We start from the raw sequence: 19,257 nt of genomic DNA, 5'->3' as shown, positions 1-19,257 counted from the left end.
CCCTCCCCCTCCCCCTCCCTGGGCCGTGGGCACAAGCAGGAGGGGAATGACTGCCAACCTCAGGGTTCAGGGGCACCACGCCCCTCCCTCCCAGCCCCAGCTGTGACTTCACACTTGGGAGTGGCTGTTTTCACGCCTGGGCGGCCACTCCCCGGGAAACAGCCTGCAGGTGCACCCGGGGCAGCCCCACGGTGTCCCAGGCAGGGTCAGGAGCCTTGCCCAACCTTGGTCTGCACGGAATCGGGGCCAGGCCGCTAGACAAGAGCTGGGCACAGGCCCCCTCCCTTGTCCACACTGAGCCTGCACCCCAGGGGCTGCCACCACCCTGAAACCCTGGCCTGGGCGTTGAGGAGCCTGGAGAAGGGGACCCAAGTCCAGGTCTGAGTCCACCCTGGGCCAGGGTGGGTCTGGGTGAGCTTTCCGGTTAATGCAGGGCCACTGTCGTGGCACAGGGGTGAAGCTGTCTGCAGTGCCGGCATCCCATATGGGCGCTGGTTCCTTCCCCGGCTGCTCCACTTCTGATCCACTGCTCATGGCCTGGGAAGGCAGTGGAGGATGGCCCGAGTGCTTGGGCCCCTGCACCCGCGTGGGAGACCTGGAGGAAGCTCCTGGCTCCTGGTTCCTGGCTTCAGCCTGGCCCAGCCCTGCCTATGAGGGCATCTGGGGAGTGAACCAGTGGATGGAAGACCTCTCTTTCTCCCCCCCCCCACCCCCACCCCGGTAACTGCCTTTCAGATACGTCAGTCAGCCTGCAGAAGCAAAAGCCAGCAAGGAGATGATGGCGGGGGTGACGGCGGGCTGCCGCAGGGCCAGCGGTCCGGTCCGGTCCGGCGCAGGCAGCGGTGAAGCCGGGTGGCACGGGAGGGGGCGTCCTTGCGCCCGCGTCACAGCCGCTGTCTGGACCCAAACTGTTCTGATGGGAGCTTCATCTGTCAGAAAGGTTGGGCCTCTGGGTCCTGCTCTCGGCGCTGATGTGAGTGCCCGTCCTGAGGCCAGCGGGGAGACGGCGGCTCGGGCCAGGAGGCGTCAGGCCGTGGGCCGCTGTGGAGCCGCCGGGAGTCCTGCAGGCACCCCGGGGGCAGCAAGGGCTGTGTGGACCTGGACAGGCTGGGCGGGGCAGGTGCAGGGGCCAGGGCATCAGAGCTGCCCCCAGGGGCCCCGCTGTGGGCCCTCAGACACAGGCGCCTTCAGACGGGGATCGCGTCCCTGGGCCTGCTGCCTGCCTGGCAAGGTGGATGGCACCCCTGCCCTCGGTGCTGCAGTCTGTGCTCACTAGCACCCCTCGTGGCTCCTGCCGTCCCCAGGCCGCCCACCTACGGGCAACGGTCTCTATGGGCCAAAGAGCACCTGTATTTACACCTTCCACAGGTGTGCCAGTTTCATAGCCATAAAGCTGCCCGGCTCGAACTTCCCTCAGCTGTGAAGCCATGGCCCCACCCCTGCCGGGGCACGTCCCCGTCTGTGCCCTTGGCCGGCCTGGGCGACCGCAGAATGGACCCGAGTCCTCCGCGTCTCTCCCTGGGGCAAGCAGCTGCCTGTCCACAGACTCCCCTCACCTCGCGCTGACCAGACTGGACTTCTGCCGGGCACCTGCTATGGACAGAGTACAGCCCCTCCCCCACCGCCAGCCCGGGGCTCCTCCCAACAGCTGCTCCCCCCTCGCCCCGATGGTGGTGGCCTGCTGCCGGCTGCTCCCCATTCAAGGGGCTCCGTCGGAACCCGCACCTCGGGCCTCAGCCCCTGCTGGGGCCGGTGCTCGCCTGGGCACCAGGCATTCAGAGGAACCATCTGGGCACGGAAGCCGTGTGGGTCACAGCTGACTCGTGGTTGGGGGGAATGTGTCGGGGGGCAGCGGAAGAGCCAGGGCCGTCGGGGACCTGGTCAGGCTGTGGCTCCCTCGCTCCGCTTCCTCGCGGCCCCGCCCATGGCTGCTGTGCCTGGGCAGCTGGTCCCCGGGGGCCTGTGGATGTCCCTGTGCCAGAGACTGCTGAAGCTGCCTCGCCTGCCCCGGGAACGAGGGCCTGCCTGTGAGGAGATCCCCGGCCCCCAGGGCAGCCCCCAAGCAGGGCGGAGGGAGGGATGGGCTGGGGCTGGGAGCCCTGGCGGGGCAGGTGCACTGTGAGTGGACGTGGGTGCGTGGCGGGCATTGCCCAGGTGAGCGTGCCCCCAGGTGTGCTGACCTGACCTCCCCCCACCTCCCCGCCCCAGCAGGGGCCACCGGCAACCGTGTACGCTGGGCCAGGCCCGGGGATGCCCCACAGTGCTGCCTGCAACTCCGCAAAGGCAAAGCCTGTGCAGAGCACAGGGCACACAGGTGTGCGCGGGGTTCCCGAGGCCTGGCTTGGGCCAGAGTGGGCCCCCGGGCAGGAGGGGAGGTGGCCTAATGGCAGAGGACAGCGCGTTACTGATGAATGCTGTCTGATGGGGCAGGCTGCTTGTGCCTGCACACTGATGGAAGCTTCCAGAACCTCGGGGTGCATCTCAGGGCACCTCAGAAGGCCGGCAGGGCCAGTGCCGCGGGCGGGGCCTGGGCTCGGGCTGCTGTGCAGGGAGAACCCCGCGGCTCTCGCTGGCCGGTGAGTCGGGGCCTGCTGGTGGGCCAGCTGTGCTCCGCAAACGGCCCCTCGCGACCACCTGGGCTCCCAGGCAGAGAGGGGAAAAGCACGCAGGGTACCTGTGGCCTGCAAAGCCAGAGTGAGGGCCGGCCCTGGGAGCTGGCTGTGGTCCGTGGGGGCGTCAGGTCCACGTGGGGAGGGGACAGCTCTGGGTGGGGTGAGCGGGCGGCCCAGACACATGCTGTACAGCTGGCCGCAGCTGCGGGTGGGGCAGCCCCCACGAGAGCGGGATGGGGGCTCCTAGGGCAGCAGGGGTCACTCTCAAGACCTCAGGGTCTGTCCACCCCCGCCTCCTGCCATCCACCTCTTCCCAAAGCACCAGCTCCCTCATGGGCGCAAAACAGCTGCTGCAGTTCCAAGCTCCATATCCACACAGGTGAGTCGGGGGGGGACAGCGGGCAGGCTGGCCTCAGTCAGGAGGGACACGGGCCCGGCCGGGGCCGAGCACACGGCCGCGTCACGCAGCCCTGGCCCTGTTACAGAAGCTGGTGGCAGCACCCGGGATCCTGCCCACCAACACACGCAGGTCCAGGCAGGCACAGCCCTGGTCACCTCCCCCAGGAGCACAGCCTCCCTCATGTCCTGGGAGCCGGTGCTGACGTGGCCGTGTGGCCAGTGGCCTCTGACACGTGTCCATGTGATGGCCGTGACTCCGCCTTCTCAGATGCTCCCTGATACCCACCTGTGGGCAGGGCCCGGGGTCAGGAGGGCAAGAGATGGGCGGCCCCGTGGACAGCCCCCCACAGCACCCCGGGCTCAGCCGCTCCCGCATTCCTGCTTCTAGACCAGGACTTCAGGGGCCGGCGCTGTGGTGCAGCGGGTTGACGCCCTGGCCTGAAGTGCTGGCGTCCCATTGGGCACCGGTTTGAGTCCCGGTTGCTCCACTTCCCATCCAGCTCTCTGCTATGGCCTGGGAAAGCAGTAGAAGATGGCCCAAGTCCTTGGGCCCCTGCACCCTCATGGGAGACCACGAAGAAGCTCCTGGCTCCTGGCTTCGGATCAGCGCAGCTCCAGCCATTGCGGCCATCTGGGGAGTGAACCAGCAGATGGAAGACTCTCTCTCTCTCTCTCTCTCTCTCTCTCTCTCTCTCTCTCTCTCTCTCTCTCTCTCTCTTTCTGCCTCTCTATAACTCTGTCAGGGAAGCCCGTGTCCTGAGCCCCAGCACAGCTGCTGCCCACCCAGCTGGGCACCCTGGGGCCTAGGGCCAGGACGAAGACCTGGGCTTCCTGGATCCCGGCCAGGGGTCCCCGGGCACCGCCCCTGCGCTGCCTGTCCCAGAGGCAGCTCAGAGCCCTTGACCCCTCCTCAGCCAGGATGGGAGGAGTGGAGGCTGCTGGGCTGGGCCCCTAAACGGGCATTTGTGGGAGAGTGGGGCGAGCAGGACTGTGGGCAGCGGAGGTGGACACTGGGCGCCTGGGCCTGTGTCCATGCACGTCATGTGTCCCGTGATCAGCATCCCCGAGGCCACTTGGGAGCTGTCCTGGCCCATGCCCCATAGGACATGAGGGGCAGGGAACTCCGGGAGGTGACGAGCAGTGTCCTGGTCAGCCCCCACAGCCCTCTCTGGGTTTCTCTGTGCCCCACACCAGATACCTGGCCCAGGTGGACCTGTGCGGTTGCCACGATTAACTGAGTGGGAAGGTAGGGGGCTGAGGTCAGCCCGCTGGAGCCCCAGGACCCCAAACCACGGCCATGGAGGGCCGGCCTCTGGGGGCGGGGCCGGCATGGGCCGGCTGGGGTCGCCGTCCCTGGCGCTCTGCTGCCACCTGGCGCCGAGGCGGCCGCGCGCCCTCGAGCCTCACCTGCGGGAGGTGCAGGCGCGCGCGGCTCCGAGCCGAAAGCCGGGGGCGCGGGCAGGTGGCTGCGGTCCTCCCGCGGAGTCGCCGGGCCCGCCCGGGGCTGGGGTCCCCGACACGCACGGCAGCCCTTGGGCAGCGGGACGGGGCGGGCGGGGGCCGGGAGACGGCGCCCGAGGTCACCCGCATTGCCCCGCGGGCGCGCGGCCCAGGTGAGCCCAGGCCGGGGACCCGGAAGCTGCAGGCGGGGTGGGAGCGCGGCTGACCCCGGACTTTGCCTCCGGAGCCCGGCCCGCGCGGAGGCGGGGCCCGCAGGTGCAGCGGGAGCGGGGCCAGGTGACGTCGCTCAGGTTATCACCTGGGCGAAGATAAGCAGGGCGTTCCCTCCTCGTGACTCCCGGGGCGGGGTGGCCGGGCCGGACCCCGCTGACCCGCGCCCCTGCCGGGGGTGGCGCAGCCCACACCTCCCTCTGATTCCAGAACATTCCCGGCCCGCAGCCGCTGCACCCAGGCCCCCTCCCGGGCTCACCCCTGTCGCTGCGGACCTGCGGCCCTGCCTTGCCCCTGCGCTGGGAGCCCGGGGACCCCACCCTGTCAGGGACGGGCGGTGAGCTGTGTCCCCGTGTCTGCGTGTGTCCCTATGTGTGTATCTGTGTGTCCTTGTGTGTGCATATCTCTGTGACTATGTGTATACGTGTGTGTCCAAGTGTGTATCGGGGTGTGTTCGTGTGTCCATGTTGGTCCGTGGGTGTGTCCACGTGTGTGTTCAAGTGTGTATTGGTGTGTGTCTGTATGTCTGTGGGTGTGTCCGTGTGTGTATCCATGTGTGTCCATGTTTGTGTATCCATGTATGTCTGTGGGTGTGTCCATGTTGGTCTCTGTGTGTGTATGTCCATGTTGGTCCATATGTGTGTCCATGTTGGTCCGTGTGTGTATCCATGTTAGTCTGTGTGTGTCCGCATGTGTGTCCATGTTGGTCTGTGTGTCTGTGTGTGTCCACCCGCCCCATTTCTCAGGCAGCGTGAGGACCACACCCTGTCACCTGCTGGCGGGCAGCTGGCCTGTCCCGGGCTCTGGCTGCGTGAACACACGTGTGCTCTGGCCTGGGCCGTGTTTGAGGAGCTGAGTTCCTGGATCCCCGGAAGGTGCTGAGCGGGTCCCAGGGGGCCGCGCCCTCTGTTAACACCAGCAGCTGATCGCCCTGGGGAGCCACGGAGTGGGGGTTCCTCATGGGGCCACACTGTCCTCCGGCTCCCAGCTCGCAGCTCCCAGCCTGCATTTCCCTGAAAAAAAGTCCCCTGGGCACGGCTGAGCCTCACGGCCCTCAGCCTCACCCTGAGCTCCAGAATCAGCTCCAGGGCCCAGCCCACGGTGGCCACCACAGGGCCCCCCCACCAGCCGCGTGCAGGCGAGAGTGGGAGAAGGGGCTGCGCTGAGGTCGCCCCAGCTTGACGTTCCCCCCACAGCCACCCCGAACACACACTGACCACAAACAGACCACGGTCAGTCCATGCACACACACACACACTGACTACAGACAGACCATGGTCAGTCCATGCACACACACACACTGACTACAGACAGACCATGGTCAGTCCGTGCACACACACACACACACTGACTAGACAGACCACAGTCAGTCTACACACACACACACACACACACTGACTAGACAGACCACGGTCAGTCCATGCACACACACACACACACTGACTAGACAGACCACGGTCAGTCCACACACACACACACAGACCACCGACAGACCACAGTCAGTCCACACACACACACACACACACACTGACTACAGACAGACCATGGTCAGTCCATGCACACACACACACACACTGACTACAGACAGACCATGGTCAGTCCATGCACACACACACACACACACTGACTAGACAGACCACAGTCAGTCTACACACACACACACTGACTAGACAGACCACGGTCAGTCCACGCACACACACACACACACACACTGACTAAACAGACCACGGTCCATGCACACACACACACACACCACACTGACTACAGACAGACCAGTCAGTCCATGCACACACACACACACACACACTGACTACATACAGACCACAGTCAGTCCACGCACACACACACACACACATTGATTACAGACAGGCCACAGTCAGTCCATGTGCACACACACAGTGAGTACACACACACACAGTCACTCCATGCACACACAGTCATCCCTCCCCCCCCACACACAATGAGTACACACACAGTCACTACACACACAGTCATCCCCTCACACAGGCACACGGTCACTGCACATACATGTTCAGTCTCCACACAGACACACGGTCACTGCACACACATGTTCAACACACACACACACTGACTACAGACAGGCCACAGTCAGTCCATGTGCACACACACAATGAGTACACACACAGTCACTACACACACAGTCATCCCCACACAGACACACGGTCACTGCACACACATGTTCAGTCTCCACACAGACACACGGTCACTGCACACACATGTTCAACATACACACACGCACACATACACACGGTCACTCCTGCGAGGAGCATCCCATATGGCCGCCAGTTCCTGTCCAGCTCCTCTCCTCATCCAGCTCCCTGCTGTGGCCTGGAAAAGCAGCGGATGAACCAAGTCCTTGGGCCCCTGCACCTGTGTGGGAGACCCGGGAGAAGCCCCTGGCTCCTGGCTTTTCTCTCCCCTCTCCCCCCACCTTCCCCTCAAGTAAATCAGGACATCTTGGAAACAGCCTCCCCACACCTCCTCCTGCTCGCCCCGGGGCACCTGTGGCAGCCCAGGGCCCACCGCCCACCACCCACCGCGCACACGGGTCCAGTTTCCGCTGCTTCCTTCATTCGGGGAGCAGGCTGCACTGGCCGAGCCGCAGCCCCAGGGGACCCACGGCTGCTGTTGCCCGTACAGAAGGATCTGGAACTCGATGGGGCTTGAGAAATTCATTTGTGTTGTATATTTGTCTTTTAATTCCATGTTTCCATGAACATGCTGAAGTGCCGCTGTGTGCCAGTAGATAATGGAGTTGTTGATTTTATAAGGGGGGGGGAGGGAGAGACGGGGAGGGGAGACAGAGGGAGAGTGAGAGAGAGGGGGAGACTGGGTGAGGAAGAGAGACAGGGGAGAGACAGAGGGAGAGAGAGAGAGGGGTGGGGGAGGGAAAGGGAGGGGAGAGCGAGAGACTAGGAGGGGAGAGGGAGGGAGATGGGGGAGGGGGAGGGATAGACATGGAGCTGAGAGGGAGACAGAGACCCAGAGAGCGATACAGAGAGGGAGATGGGGGAGGGGGAGGGAGAGACGGAGAGTGAGAGAGAGGGGGAGATGGGGGGAGGAAGAGAGATGTGGGAGAGACAGAGAGATGGGGTGGGGGAGGGAAAGGGAGGGGAGAGGGAGACAGAGAGATACAGAGAGGGAGATAGGGGAGGGGGAGGGAGGGGGAGGGGGAGACAGACACAGAGAGAGATAGAGAGGGAGGGAGATGGGGGAGGGAGGGGGAGGGGGAGACAGACACAGAGAGATAAAGAGAGGGAGGGAGATGGGGGAGGGGGAGGGAGGGGGAAGGATAGACAGGGAGGGGAGAGGGAGACAGAGACACAGAGAGAGATACAGAGAGGGAGGGAGATGGGGGAGGGGAGAGAGAGAGTGAGGGAGAGGGGGAGATGGGGGGAGGAAGAGAGATGTGGGAGAGAGAGAGATGGGGGAGGGGGAGGGAGGGGGAAGGAAAGGGAGGGAAGAGGGAGACAGAGAAGGAGGGAGATGGGGGAGGGAAAGGGAGGGGAGAGGGAGACAGTACACAGAGAGATACAGAGAAGGAGGGAGATGGGGGAGGGGGAGGGAGGGGAGAGGGAGATGGGGCTGGGGTGGGGAGAGGCAGAGAGGGAGAGCGAGCCGGCAGGACCAAGCCTGCGAGATGAGCTTTCAAAGAACTTCCTGAGGGTCAGATGTGGGAGGGGGAGACTACGGGGAAGGGGCGTGAGGAGCAGGGACAGGTGTGGGAGTGGGAACCCACAAATCTGGAAAATTGCTCAGGGGGCTTCTCCCCAACCCTCATTGGGCTGCCCTGGGGCACCGTGGGGAGGGGGCCGCCCCATCAAGGCACAGCCAGGGGCTGTGCACTCGGGAGGCCCCAGGGAGAGCGCTGTCCCCTTGGGTCAGGACCCACGAGGTTCTGCCTCCAGGACCGCAGGGAGCGGGTGCACACCCCTGCCGCAGGAAGCCCCGCCCAGGCCTGGGGGTGAGGGGCCGTGTGCAGGTGTCCTGCTGCTATGAGGAGACGTCGCGCGTCCAGGCACCATGCGTGTCCACTGCCACGCCTCTTGGTCACCCGTGTTAATGAAGGAAACAGCTCCCTGGTATCACTTCTGTCCGCCCAGCCCGCGGGTCTCCCTGGCCAAGCCCCTGGGCCTGGTCCATTTCCTCCCGGCTCTGAGTTTCGGAGCCGTGCGCAGACCCGCGGTCCACACCGTGGAGGTCCTTCTTCAGCCCTGGTGGGGGTGGGGGCGTTTGCTGGGATGCAGCCGCTGCTCCCAGTAATCGGGGTTCTGGGGGCTCCCCGTCCCTTCTCACCCTCAACCTTTACTTGAAAGCAGACCTTGCAGGGGGCGGGCGCTGTGGCGAGATGATTGATGCCTGCCGCGGTGACGGCACAGCACGCTGCATCCAGCAGCTCCGCACGCGGGACTTGTGCACACGCGTGGGCGGCCATGCGTGTCTCATTTGCACACCACGTATTGTCTTTGCTGCCGCCTTACACGGATGTTGACCTGGAGCCCCCCGGGGTGCAGTCCTGGGGACCCCTGGCCCAGACCCCGGCAGCGGGGCGGGGCAGGCTGTGTGGGTGGGAGAGGCAGGGCTGGGCAGAAGCCGGGGCCACTGCACAGTGTCCAGCCCTGGAAACCCCTGAACCCTGTGGGCCAGCGCCTGGCTCTGCGGCCTCCCCGTGCCTGTCAGCCAGCCTGGAGCAGGTGGGACCCCGCTGTCACTGGACACCTCACCCAGAGGGGCCGGGACTTGCGGGGGGCATCCCAGTCAGTGCTAGAGGGGCTTAGCATCCCCCTGTGTGTCCAGCGTGAGGACCCCACGTGGTGCAGACCCTGAAACTGCGTGGGGGAGCACACAGCTCTGCTCAGGCAGCCTCTGGGGCCCCCGTGACCCCCGTGACCCCCATGTCCCTCCCTGCAGGAGCTGCCGGTCCTGTGGTTCCGCTCACCCATCTCCCCGCTCAGCTGCTGAGTTCTCGCGATGTTGGCTGTGGTGAGGCTGGCGGCGACTGACCCAGGTTCCCAGAGAGACCCCCAGGTGGTGGGCACCCCCCACACAGGGTCGCAGAGTGGGCTCCCAGCTGGCCGCCGACCACACCGTGGGGTGGGCCTCAGCCGTCCCCAGCAGCGCTGCCCCAGGACGCAGCCACGGCCAGCAGGTGGCACGGAACCCGGCAGAGACCGAGCCTTCCCTGGAAGGACCCTGGGGCAGCCGAGGAGCTGCAGGGAGACGCCACCGGCAGGCGGGCTGGAGGGCGTCTGAGCGACCGTGGTCACCGTGAGCTCCCCGGGCCCAGGGGCCTCTTCCCCCCTGCAGAGCCCCCTCCCTGCCTGCCGCTGGCTGCTCTTCTGGGCCTTGAATGCCTCATCTGTAGGATGGGCGCAAACCTGTGCTGGCAGGAGGCTGCTCTGGACACCTGCCAGGGCTGTGTTTTTCTGGAAGCTTCTGGGACAGCGCTGGTCTCACAGGAGGGGAAGGAGGCCCCAGACAAATCCCCGGCCGCTCCATGCACCTGCAGCTCTCAGTCACCAGGACCCACGTCCTGTCCACGCTTGGGGACAGGCGAGAGCAACAGCACTGTCACACAGGCACGTCCTGCACATGTCACACGCCATGCACCGTGTGTGCACATGTGTGCCTGTGTGTGTGCATGGGGGAGCACGCAGAGGGAGAGGAGGTTCTCACTCCCTCCTCTTCACACGCCTGGCCCGGTCCCCCGGCCCTCCTGTGGGGGACACCTTGGCTCCACTCCGCAGAGGAGCCGGCTGGGGGTGGAGCCGCACCTGGAGCCCTTGGTCCACTGGTCAGCAAGGTCTAAGCCCAGGGACCTTGAATTGCGGGTGGACAGTGCGTGAGGACCTTGCTGCTCAGCCGGGACGTGACGCCCAGGGTTACACAGGAACACACAGGCCGCACGGCTCTGCCATTCCCCAAAGGAGTGGGGCTGTGGGGGACGCGGGAGCTGGACGCAGGTGCCCAGGAGTGGCCACTGTGGCCCTCACCAGCACCCGCCCGGAGCCAGGGGTCAACCCCGGGATGCCCCCTGGTCAGCACCCACAGGGGCCAGCAGGGCGACCAGGCAGTGTGCTGCACCCAGCTCTGTGAGGGTTCAAGGTTTGGGTCCCTTCTTCCTGGCAAGTGAGTGGGCGCCCCCACGGCCATGGGTGGGTCCCTGCAGACGGCATTCCCCAGCCACCCCCGGGCAGGGACACGGCCGAGCTCCGCCCCACACCCAGCATGGACGCCCCTGCAGCTGTCCCCGTCCGTCCAGCACCCCCAGACCGCAGGCTGGCAGGGTGGACCGTGTGCCCACTGCCACTCTCCCACTTCCTCCAGACTGCAGGGTGGGGGGTCTGCTCTGGCCCTGGCTGGGGTGGGGTCTCTGCCACACTGGGGGTCCCACTGGGACTGGGCCCCCGGGCAGCCTTGTCCTGGAAGACTGTGAAGGAGACCTGAGGTGGGGCTCTCCCTCCACCCCTGCCGGTTACCGGTCCCCAAATCTCGGCTCTCACAGGCCCCGCCTTGGTATCCACAAACTGGGGGACACAGGTGGCCTCCCCCAGCCTGGCCAGAGCGCAGGGCCAAGGACAAACACCAACTGCGGGATTGCCCAGGGGGGCGTGGCCAGGGCTGCCAAGCCCCCTGAAGGCAGGTCTCTGTCCCAGGCAGGCCCCACTGTCAGCTCCAACTGTTCCTAAGGAGACCCTCCCCACCTTCCCCAAAGCCTCAGCCCTGGACGGGGCTCAGCTCAGCTCCATGGGGGAGCTGAGGCCGGGAGGAGAGCAGGCCCCGCGGGCAGGCGGGGCCCTGGCTGTGTCCCCCTCCCCAACCATAGGAAGTGCCCCCGGGGGACAAGAGGCTCCCTGGAAACTGGGGTCCCGGGGCTGTCTCCAGGGACAGCCCAGCCTTTGCTTCCTCCCTCTGTGGGTCCCGGGCAGGACAGAGCAGGTGGGCCAGGCCTGGGATGGTGCCTGCGGCTCTGGCTGAGCCCCAGGACAGAGCTGTGCTACAAGAGGGCCCCCAGCTCCCCCTCCCCAGGCGCCAGGGCTCCGTGGCCCTCCCAGACCTGTCCTGGGCGGGGTTTCTGGCTGAGCCGGCTGAGGAGGCTTCTGCACCCCCACCCCCTCCTGGCAGCAGGTGCTTTGGGCGCAGGACAGGAAGGGCGGTGTGCAGTGGAGGCTGCATTCCCCCAGACAAAGCCCCAGACACGGGAGGGGACCGTCCTGGGGCACACGGACACCAGGGCAGGTGCAGCGTCCCCAAGGCTTAGTTTGGCCTCGCCTGGGGCTGGAGCCAGCATGGCTGGGGTGGCCCAAGGCCCTGCTCTGTCCCTGGGCCTCCCTCTGCCCACGCTGGCCTCTGGTCTGTTCTGCAGGCCCCTGGTTCCCTCCCACCACACACCAGGTGCAGGCTGTCCTCACTCCCAGAGAGTGCCCGCTCCTGTGACCAGGGGCCCCCCGAGAGAGCCTCTGCCTCCCCAGTCACCCTCTCTCTGCGGCCCCACAGGCCCAGGGGCGGCAGCGTCCAGGAGCCCACTGTAGCCTGGTATGAGGGATGGGGTCTGGTGGGCCAGAGGGCAGCCCCGGGGCCTCTCTGGGGAGACCCAGGGCTGCTGGCCGTGGCTGAGGTGCTCCCCTGTAGCGCTTGGTGGAGGCCCCGGGGCCCAATGCTCAGAGGGGACACCCAGCACCTCCTGGTGGCTTGGGCGAAGCAGCGGGGACCGGGGCCTGTGCCACAGCTCTCTGCGCACACCCCCTCCTGAGCCGAGCTCCGCTAATGGAAACCTGGTGATCCGTGACCCGCGTGTGGCAGACACCTGCTGGGGGTAGCAGGCAGGAAGTGGGTGCCGCTGATCAATCAGCAGATTTGCAAGAGAGGCATAAAGCGTTTAATTACGCCCGCGTCGGGCCCATGTGCGCGGGGTGGGGGGGCGGACTCCGAATAGGTCACGGCGCGACGTTGTGGGTATTACACGCCACTCACTCCAGGTGCTGTGGAGTCGCAGGTACTGCGCTGGCAAATTGGAAATGTCCCTTCGCTCTGAAGGCATGATTGATAGCCTCTGCAAAGCCAATGCCACACCTCGCCGTGCACGGAGGCGCCCAGACAGGGCCCCGCGTGGGCAGAGGGTTCTTCCGTTCCAAGCCAGGCTTCAGGAAGAAGGCAGAAGCCCAAAGGACAAAACGCACGTTTTCTCGCTCTCTCTGTATGTGTGTGCGTCTGGCACCAGCCAGTCCTCATGGCTGTGCACAACTCAAGCAGCTTCAGGCACAGCTGGCGAAAGAATCGGGTGCCAGGATTGCCGGCACCTGACACAGCCACACACCTGTGCGCCAGGCTGCTCCTGGTGGAGCCAGCCGGGAGGGGTTGTAGCCCCGGCGCCTCCCGCCCTGTAGTTGGACCCCAAGGGCACAGGAGTGCAGCAGGTGTACCCCCCGGGTTGGGGGGCGGCACGGTGCCAGCCCCTGCCAGCTGCCGAGGAGGGGTCCACAGCCCCGCCTCACAGCTGCCGTGGGGAGAGGGCGCCTGGCCGGGCTCTCCACCCCCTGCCAGGCCTGGCGGCACAGGTGCTTTGTGGCATGTGCTGGAGCAGCACGGGGAACATGACCATGTGGGGCCCATTTATAGCGCTCAGGCGCAACCAGCGCCAGGGCCTCGGGGGGCGCAGCCGCAGCCGGGTCTTTGCCGCGGCTGCCTGCTCCGGCCGCTGAGTGGCGATGCCAGCCAGCCGCCTCCGTGTGCCAGTCGAGGTCACCCAGCACTACTGGTAAGTCTGCAGAGGGGGCTGAGGGAACCAGGCTGGCCTGCGGCGTCTGGGTGCGCGGCGGCGTCTTCTAGAGCGCCCTTCTCATTAGGTTAAGTTCCGCCCAGGGAGCAACCCCGCCCATCACAGCTGTGCTCCCTGCACAGTGGGGGTTCATCGACCACCCGTGCCAAAGAGGGGCTCGGTCCCCACTCAGAGGACCCTGGGGGGTTGCCCCGGCCCCTCCTCCCACCCTCTGCACAGAGCGCACCGGGGCCCTGAACCGGCACCCAACACAGCCACTTCTGGTTGCTTCCTGTCAACGCCGCCATGCCGGGGTCACTGCACTTTATTGTTATTGTCACGGTCGCCGTTGTTGTTGTTGACTCCCAGAAGCTGACGGGGAACTGAAGGAGGCCACTGTCATAGTGACTAGGGATGGAGCGGGGACTGAACTCTGGGGGCCCCGCCTGGGGGCTTCTGTTCCTCACGGAGGGGGGCACCCACTGCAGGCCTGGAGGAGCCCGCAGGTGCCCCGGGAGAGGGTCTGAGAAGGGGGGCACCGGAAGCTCAGCCTGGGGGAGGGGCTGCCGGCCACGCCTCACGCTGCCCAGAAGTGGAGGTTCAGGGGCCGCGCCTCGGGCCTGGGGCCGGGGGAGGACAAGATGGACTCGATGCTGAACTTGATGTCCTTGGGCCCCTGCTGCCCCGGGGCGTTGGAGCCGGCGGGCGCTGGGGCCTCGCGGCAGGCGCCGTCACGGTCGTTCGGGACTGGGGACCCCCGTGCCGCTGCCGGGGGTCCCTCGGCGCCTCCAGTGCGCTTGGGTCCGCGCCGCCGGCGGCGCCGCCGGTAGTCGCCATTCTCGAACAGGTCCAGCAGCGACTCGCAGCCGTCGGCGAACGTCCAGTAGCTGCCCTTGCCCTTGGCGTGGCCGTCGGCGCGCGGCACCTGTGCGGAGGCGGGGTCAGCGCCGGCTGCGCTGCGGGGGGCGGGGGCGGGGGCGCGGCCTCCCCCGTGACCCCGCGCTCGGCCGCCGGGGCCCACCTTGACGAAGCAGCTGTTGAGCGACAGGTTGTGGCGGACGGAGTTCTGCCAGGCGCGCTGGTGCGCGCGGTAGTAGGGGAACTCGCGCGTGATGAAGTCGTAGATGCCGGCCAGCGTCACCCTGCGCGCGGGGCTGTGCTGGATGGCCATGGCGATGAGCGCGATGTAGCTGCAAACGGGGCGTCAGCGGGGCGGGGGGGGGAGGCCCGCAACTCCCCAGTGTGCGCGCAACGGGTCCCGCCCCTTCCATGAGCCCCCTCTCCCCGGCCCCAGGCGCGCGCCCCCGGCCCCTCCAGGGAGGAGAGGAGAGGGAGCCCCGCGGCTGCCCCCGGTGCGTGTGCCACCCCCGGCCCTGGCCGGCCCCGCGCTCACCTGTACGCGGGCCGCGCGAGCCGCCTGTCGTCCGCGCAGCCGGCGGGGCGGTCGTCGGCGTCGTCGTCGAAGCAGTTGTACGGGTACTGCGAGCTGTCGAACATGGTGGCGCGGCCGTCGGCTCAGGGCCAGGTCCTTGCAGCCGGGCCCGCTGTGCCCGCACTGCCGGCTGCTCAACTCCGCGAGCGGGGAACGGGGTCTGGGGTCGCCCGCCCGCCCCTTCCCGGTTCTCGCATCCAATCCCGATGCGGGGGAGGCCCCAGCCACCACTCGGGCTGCGCGGGGGAGCGGAGTGGGGGGCCGTCTCGGAGACCCCTGACCCGCCCAGGAAGGGGGAGGGGCCGCGGTGCTGCGAGGGCGGGGCGACCCCCTGCTCCTGCTCCTCCGGGGCTCTGGCGGGATCCCCTCGCAGCCCAGTCCTGTGCGGGGAAGCAGAGATTGTTCCCCGCACCCCGGTTCCGGTGGACGCCGAGGGACGGCTGGGGCCGGCCACTGGGTACCGGCTGTGGGTGTCTGCCCCTGGCGTGGGCCCCGCCTCTTGCCTCCCGGAGCTGCGTCTCCCTGCTGGAGGCCCCTGGTACGTACGGCTCAGCGCGCCCCGCGGGTCTCCCCGCGCCGGGGCAGAAGCCACCGATCTGCGGGGCACTTCCGGCTGCAAAGGCAGCCCCACGGCGGGGAGGGGGCGTGCAGAAGAGAAGCGGAGGAGGAGCCGCTCTTGGAGAGTTTGGGGTGGGCATTCTCTGTGGGTCTCCTGAGCCTGCCTGGGGCCAGAGCACCCCACTCGAAAGCTTTCTCCACGAAGCTCCCCCTTGCCAGGAGCGGCCGGAGGTGCTGACTCCCCCTGAGACCACACAGTTTCCGGGAACCTGGCTCGGTGGTCAGGGACCCTCTGCAGAGAAACCCCAGGGTGCTGTGGGCAGCTGCCCCCGAGTCTCACTCAGCCTCCGCTATTCACACTGGGATGTTGTCCCCCCATTGGTGTTGGGTTAAAGGTGCAGGGTCCAAGGACGTGGGACAGGGCAGCTCCTCCCTGGCACAGCCACCTGGCCGCCCTGTGGACCTCCCGGTCAGGTTCACACCAGAACCTGTGCCATCCCCGGCAGGTGCCTCGCAGGTGCACAGCTGAGAGCTGTGGCCCAACAATGAGGGGAGCAGGCAGTTGACGTCAGGTTGGTGTCCACCTGGAACGAGCCGATTTCGAGCCACGTGGATCCACGGAGATCCACCCAAGCTGGGCCGTCCGTCTCAGCCCAGCCCCAAGGACCACTTGGTCCCCCCCACCCTCAACCACAGCTCCCCAGATTCCAGTGGAGAGAACACAGACCCTGCCTCCCACAGGCAGGGAGTGAGGTCATCCCGTGCAGAGTGCGGTGGGACGGCCAGTGCTGTGCAGCCACCTTTGTGTCGTGAGGAGAGCAGGTGGGATGGCCAGTGCTGTGTGGTGTCTGGGAAAGGGAGCCAATACAGAGGGGGAAGACTGACAAATATTCCACTAAACATGATCGGAATCACAGAGGAGCCCTGGACTGGGACAGGGACACCCTCGCAGTTCCTGAGAGCAGTTTGGTGATGCAAGGGTGCTGCTCCCTCTGAGATCCGCCCTGCTTCTGCTTTATTAGGGAAGGAGACTGCAAGGTGCCCAGATGAGCTCACGGACCCCAGGTCCCCAGGGGGCGCTAATGCCCCGAGTCGTCCCCGTGCGGGTGACAGGCAGTGAATACCTTGCACGTCACCACCGTGATGCCCAGGGAGTTAGGCTGGGTGGACAGAGGGAGCTGGTGGAGGAAGGGTGTCATGTCCTCAGCACGGCCCGGCACAGTCCCTCCTGGGCCCACTGAGGCAGGCTGGGCCCCATGTGGCCCCTGCAGCAGCGGGAGGGAAGCCAAGGCTGGCAGGTGTGCCCGGGGCTCCAGGGAGGGGCATGCTGGGCACTGGCGCCCCAGGCTCCTCCCCTGGACCTGGTGCTCATCAGGGCAGTGGAGCAGGGATGGGCTAGAATCGCGGCCGCACCTGCCCATCTGGGACCGGTCTCCTCCGTCCCCTACAGGACAAAGCCCGGGTTCTAGAAACGGGCACAAGGCTGCGGGTCACAGGTCACACGGGGACAGGAAGTGTGTGGGGAGCCCAGAGTGGGCGTGGTTCTCCCCTGCCGAGGGAGGGGACCACCAAGGGGGCACACCCACAAGACCCTGGGACGTGAGAGCTCGTTGAGCAGGAGCAATGGCAAACACTGGACCCCTCCCCACCAGAGCTCCAGGTGTGCACGTGGGGGCAGGGCCCTCCCGGGAACCCAGGAAAGGAGGTAGATCTGGAGTGGAGTGAGTGGACAGGAGAGGACCCGTGGCGAGCTGCCCCACCCGCTACAGCCAGGCCCTGTACTTGACCCACTCCTGGGCACACAAACTGCACACCTGCTTCTCCACACCTTGGCCAGGATCTCAGCCGCACCTGTGGGCAGTGAAACGGCACGAGTAACAAGGGCAAGCACTAAGCAGAACCAGACGCGCTGCGGTGCTGGGGTGCCGGGGTGGGCGGAGCCACCAGAGAAGGGGCGGGAACATGGCGACATCAGCAGCCCCAGTAGCCTGTGAGACTGGGTGTGACAACCTGACCCCTGAGGCTGGAGCCCAGGCACAGGGAGGGGCAGAACGGGCAGGGGAGGTGCTTGGGGGACAGCAGTGCAGGAATGACAGATGTCCAGCCACAGCTGCAAGCCCAGGGGACAGCAGGGGGAGGCACGTTCCAGGTGCAGCCTGGGGCACCTGCATCCCACGCCCATCTTCCGACCCAGCCCCCGCACACGTGCGCACGGGAGGCAGCAGCTGGTGGTTCAAGTGCATGGGTCTTTACCGCCCCCAGGGGAGACCTGGCCGGCGCTCCTGGGCCAGCCATGGCTTTTGTGAACATATATTTTTAAAAGATCGGTTTGAAAGAGTTAGAGTCTCCATCTGCTGGTTCACTCTCACACTGGCCCCTTCTGTGGGCGCTCGGGGACTGAGCCAGCGGATGGAACATTTCTCTCTCTAGCTCTGCCTTTCAAATAAAGAGGATAAATCATAAAAAATGGGAGCTGAAGCCGAGCCACAGGCAAAGGATTCATGGGCAGCAGGGCCCCACCTGCAGCTGACCCCGCGGGGCACCAGCACCATAGCCCCCTGGACTGCGCCTGCAGGCCACCGGGGAGGGTCAGCTTCCCTGGCCACGCCCCGCGTTCTCGAAGCTTCCTGGCAGGGGCCTCTGGGTGCGCTTGCCCGAGACGGGGACTGCGAGGCCGAGGCGGGGCTCTTCGTGCAGCCCCCAGCAGGTGGCGCCCCTCTGCAGGCACAGGACCCTCGCCCTAGAAGCCTCTGTCTCCGTCTCCACCCCACACCCTGCTGCTCTGCTGTGTGCCAGCCCTGACGGATCCAGAACCAGCCCAGGCCCTTGGGGCACAGCCCACCCCTGCTCCGTGCACGCACTGCGGCGCCGTCCGCACCTGGGCAGGGTGCGTGGACACAGCCTGCACGGCCTCAGGAGGTGTCCTCACTCAGAGCTGGAGCCAGTGCGGCGCCCTGGGGGAGGAGCCGGCGTCGCTGGGGGCGGGGCTCTGGTCCGGGGGCGGGGCGTCGGCTGCTGGAGACGGGGAGGACTCAGCAGGGTCCCCGCGGCTGGACGCAGCTGGCGACGGCACCCTGGGGCCCTGCGGTGGGCGGCTGGCCTGTGTCCTTGCCTGCAGTCCGCGTGGCCTTGGAGCTGAAAGAACTTGAGACCCCTGCCGGCGACCGTGGCTGCCAGGCCCGTGGGTGCCCCTGTCACCCCCGTCCCCTCGTCCCCCTGGGTGCAGCCAGGCCTCAGCGCTCAGGGCGCTGTTCAGAGGCCGAGTGTCTCCGCCGGCAGCTGGTGCCCCTTGATTGATTGATTGATCAGAGACAGAGATCTTCGTCCACTGGGTCAGCCCCTGGGTGGCCGCAGTGGTCAGGCTGGGCCAAGCAGGTGCCCAGAGCTCCGTCTGGGTCTCCCACAGCCAGTGCAGGGGGCCAGGTGAGACCGCTCTACTTATTAATATTTCTGAACTTAGTAAGTGGTGGGTTCTTGCCATGAATTCACAGAAAAATTCCAAAAACTGGCTCAAATGGACCAGACGCTGTGGTACGTTTTTAAGCTGTTACTCAGTGAGAGAAATGCGTGGGAGAGGGAGGGCTCGCTCTCGAGGAGAAGGGGAAGTCTGGGAACTGGGCTGGGGCTGTACCAAGCGGGGAGCAGGCCACGGGCCACGTGCAGCCAGCGTTTGGTCATCACGGGTAGCAAAGCGAAGGCAGAGGGGGTGGGCGCCCCGAAGGCGCAGGGCAAGGAGGGGACCTAGGGCAGCGAGGAGAAATAAGGGCGGGGCCCACCGTGTTCCAGGCCTTTTATCCGCTTCCAAA

General features: G+C 66.3%; 1 protein-coding gene across 1 annotated transcript; it reads right to left on the bottom strand.

Moving 5' to 3' along the window:
- Positions 1-13,816: 13,816 nt before the first annotated feature.
- FOXL3 (forkhead box L3) lies at positions 13,817-15,050 on the bottom strand. Its single transcript, XM_051830667.3, has 3 exons — positions 14,855-15,050; positions 14,483-14,651; positions 13,817-14,386 (listed from the first exon to the last, which is right to left on the bottom strand). Exons 1-3 carry the CDS (start codon positions 14,956-14,958, stop codon positions 14,039-14,041), a joined length of 621 nt encoding a protein of 206 aa, XP_051686627.3. The 5' UTR covers positions 14,959-15,050; the 3' UTR covers positions 13,817-14,038.
- Between the last annotated feature and the right edge of the window lie 4,207 nt (positions 15,051-19,257).

This window comes from Oryctolagus cuniculus, chromosome 19 (genome assembly GCF_051225735.1).
Source record: "Oryctolagus cuniculus isolate XC-2025 breed Fujian yellow rabbit chromosome 19, ASM5122573v1, whole genome shotgun sequence".
NCBI lineage: Eukaryota > Metazoa > Chordata > Mammalia > Lagomorpha > Leporidae > Oryctolagus > Oryctolagus cuniculus.
This window is presented reverse-complemented; position numbering and strand designations above follow the sequence as displayed.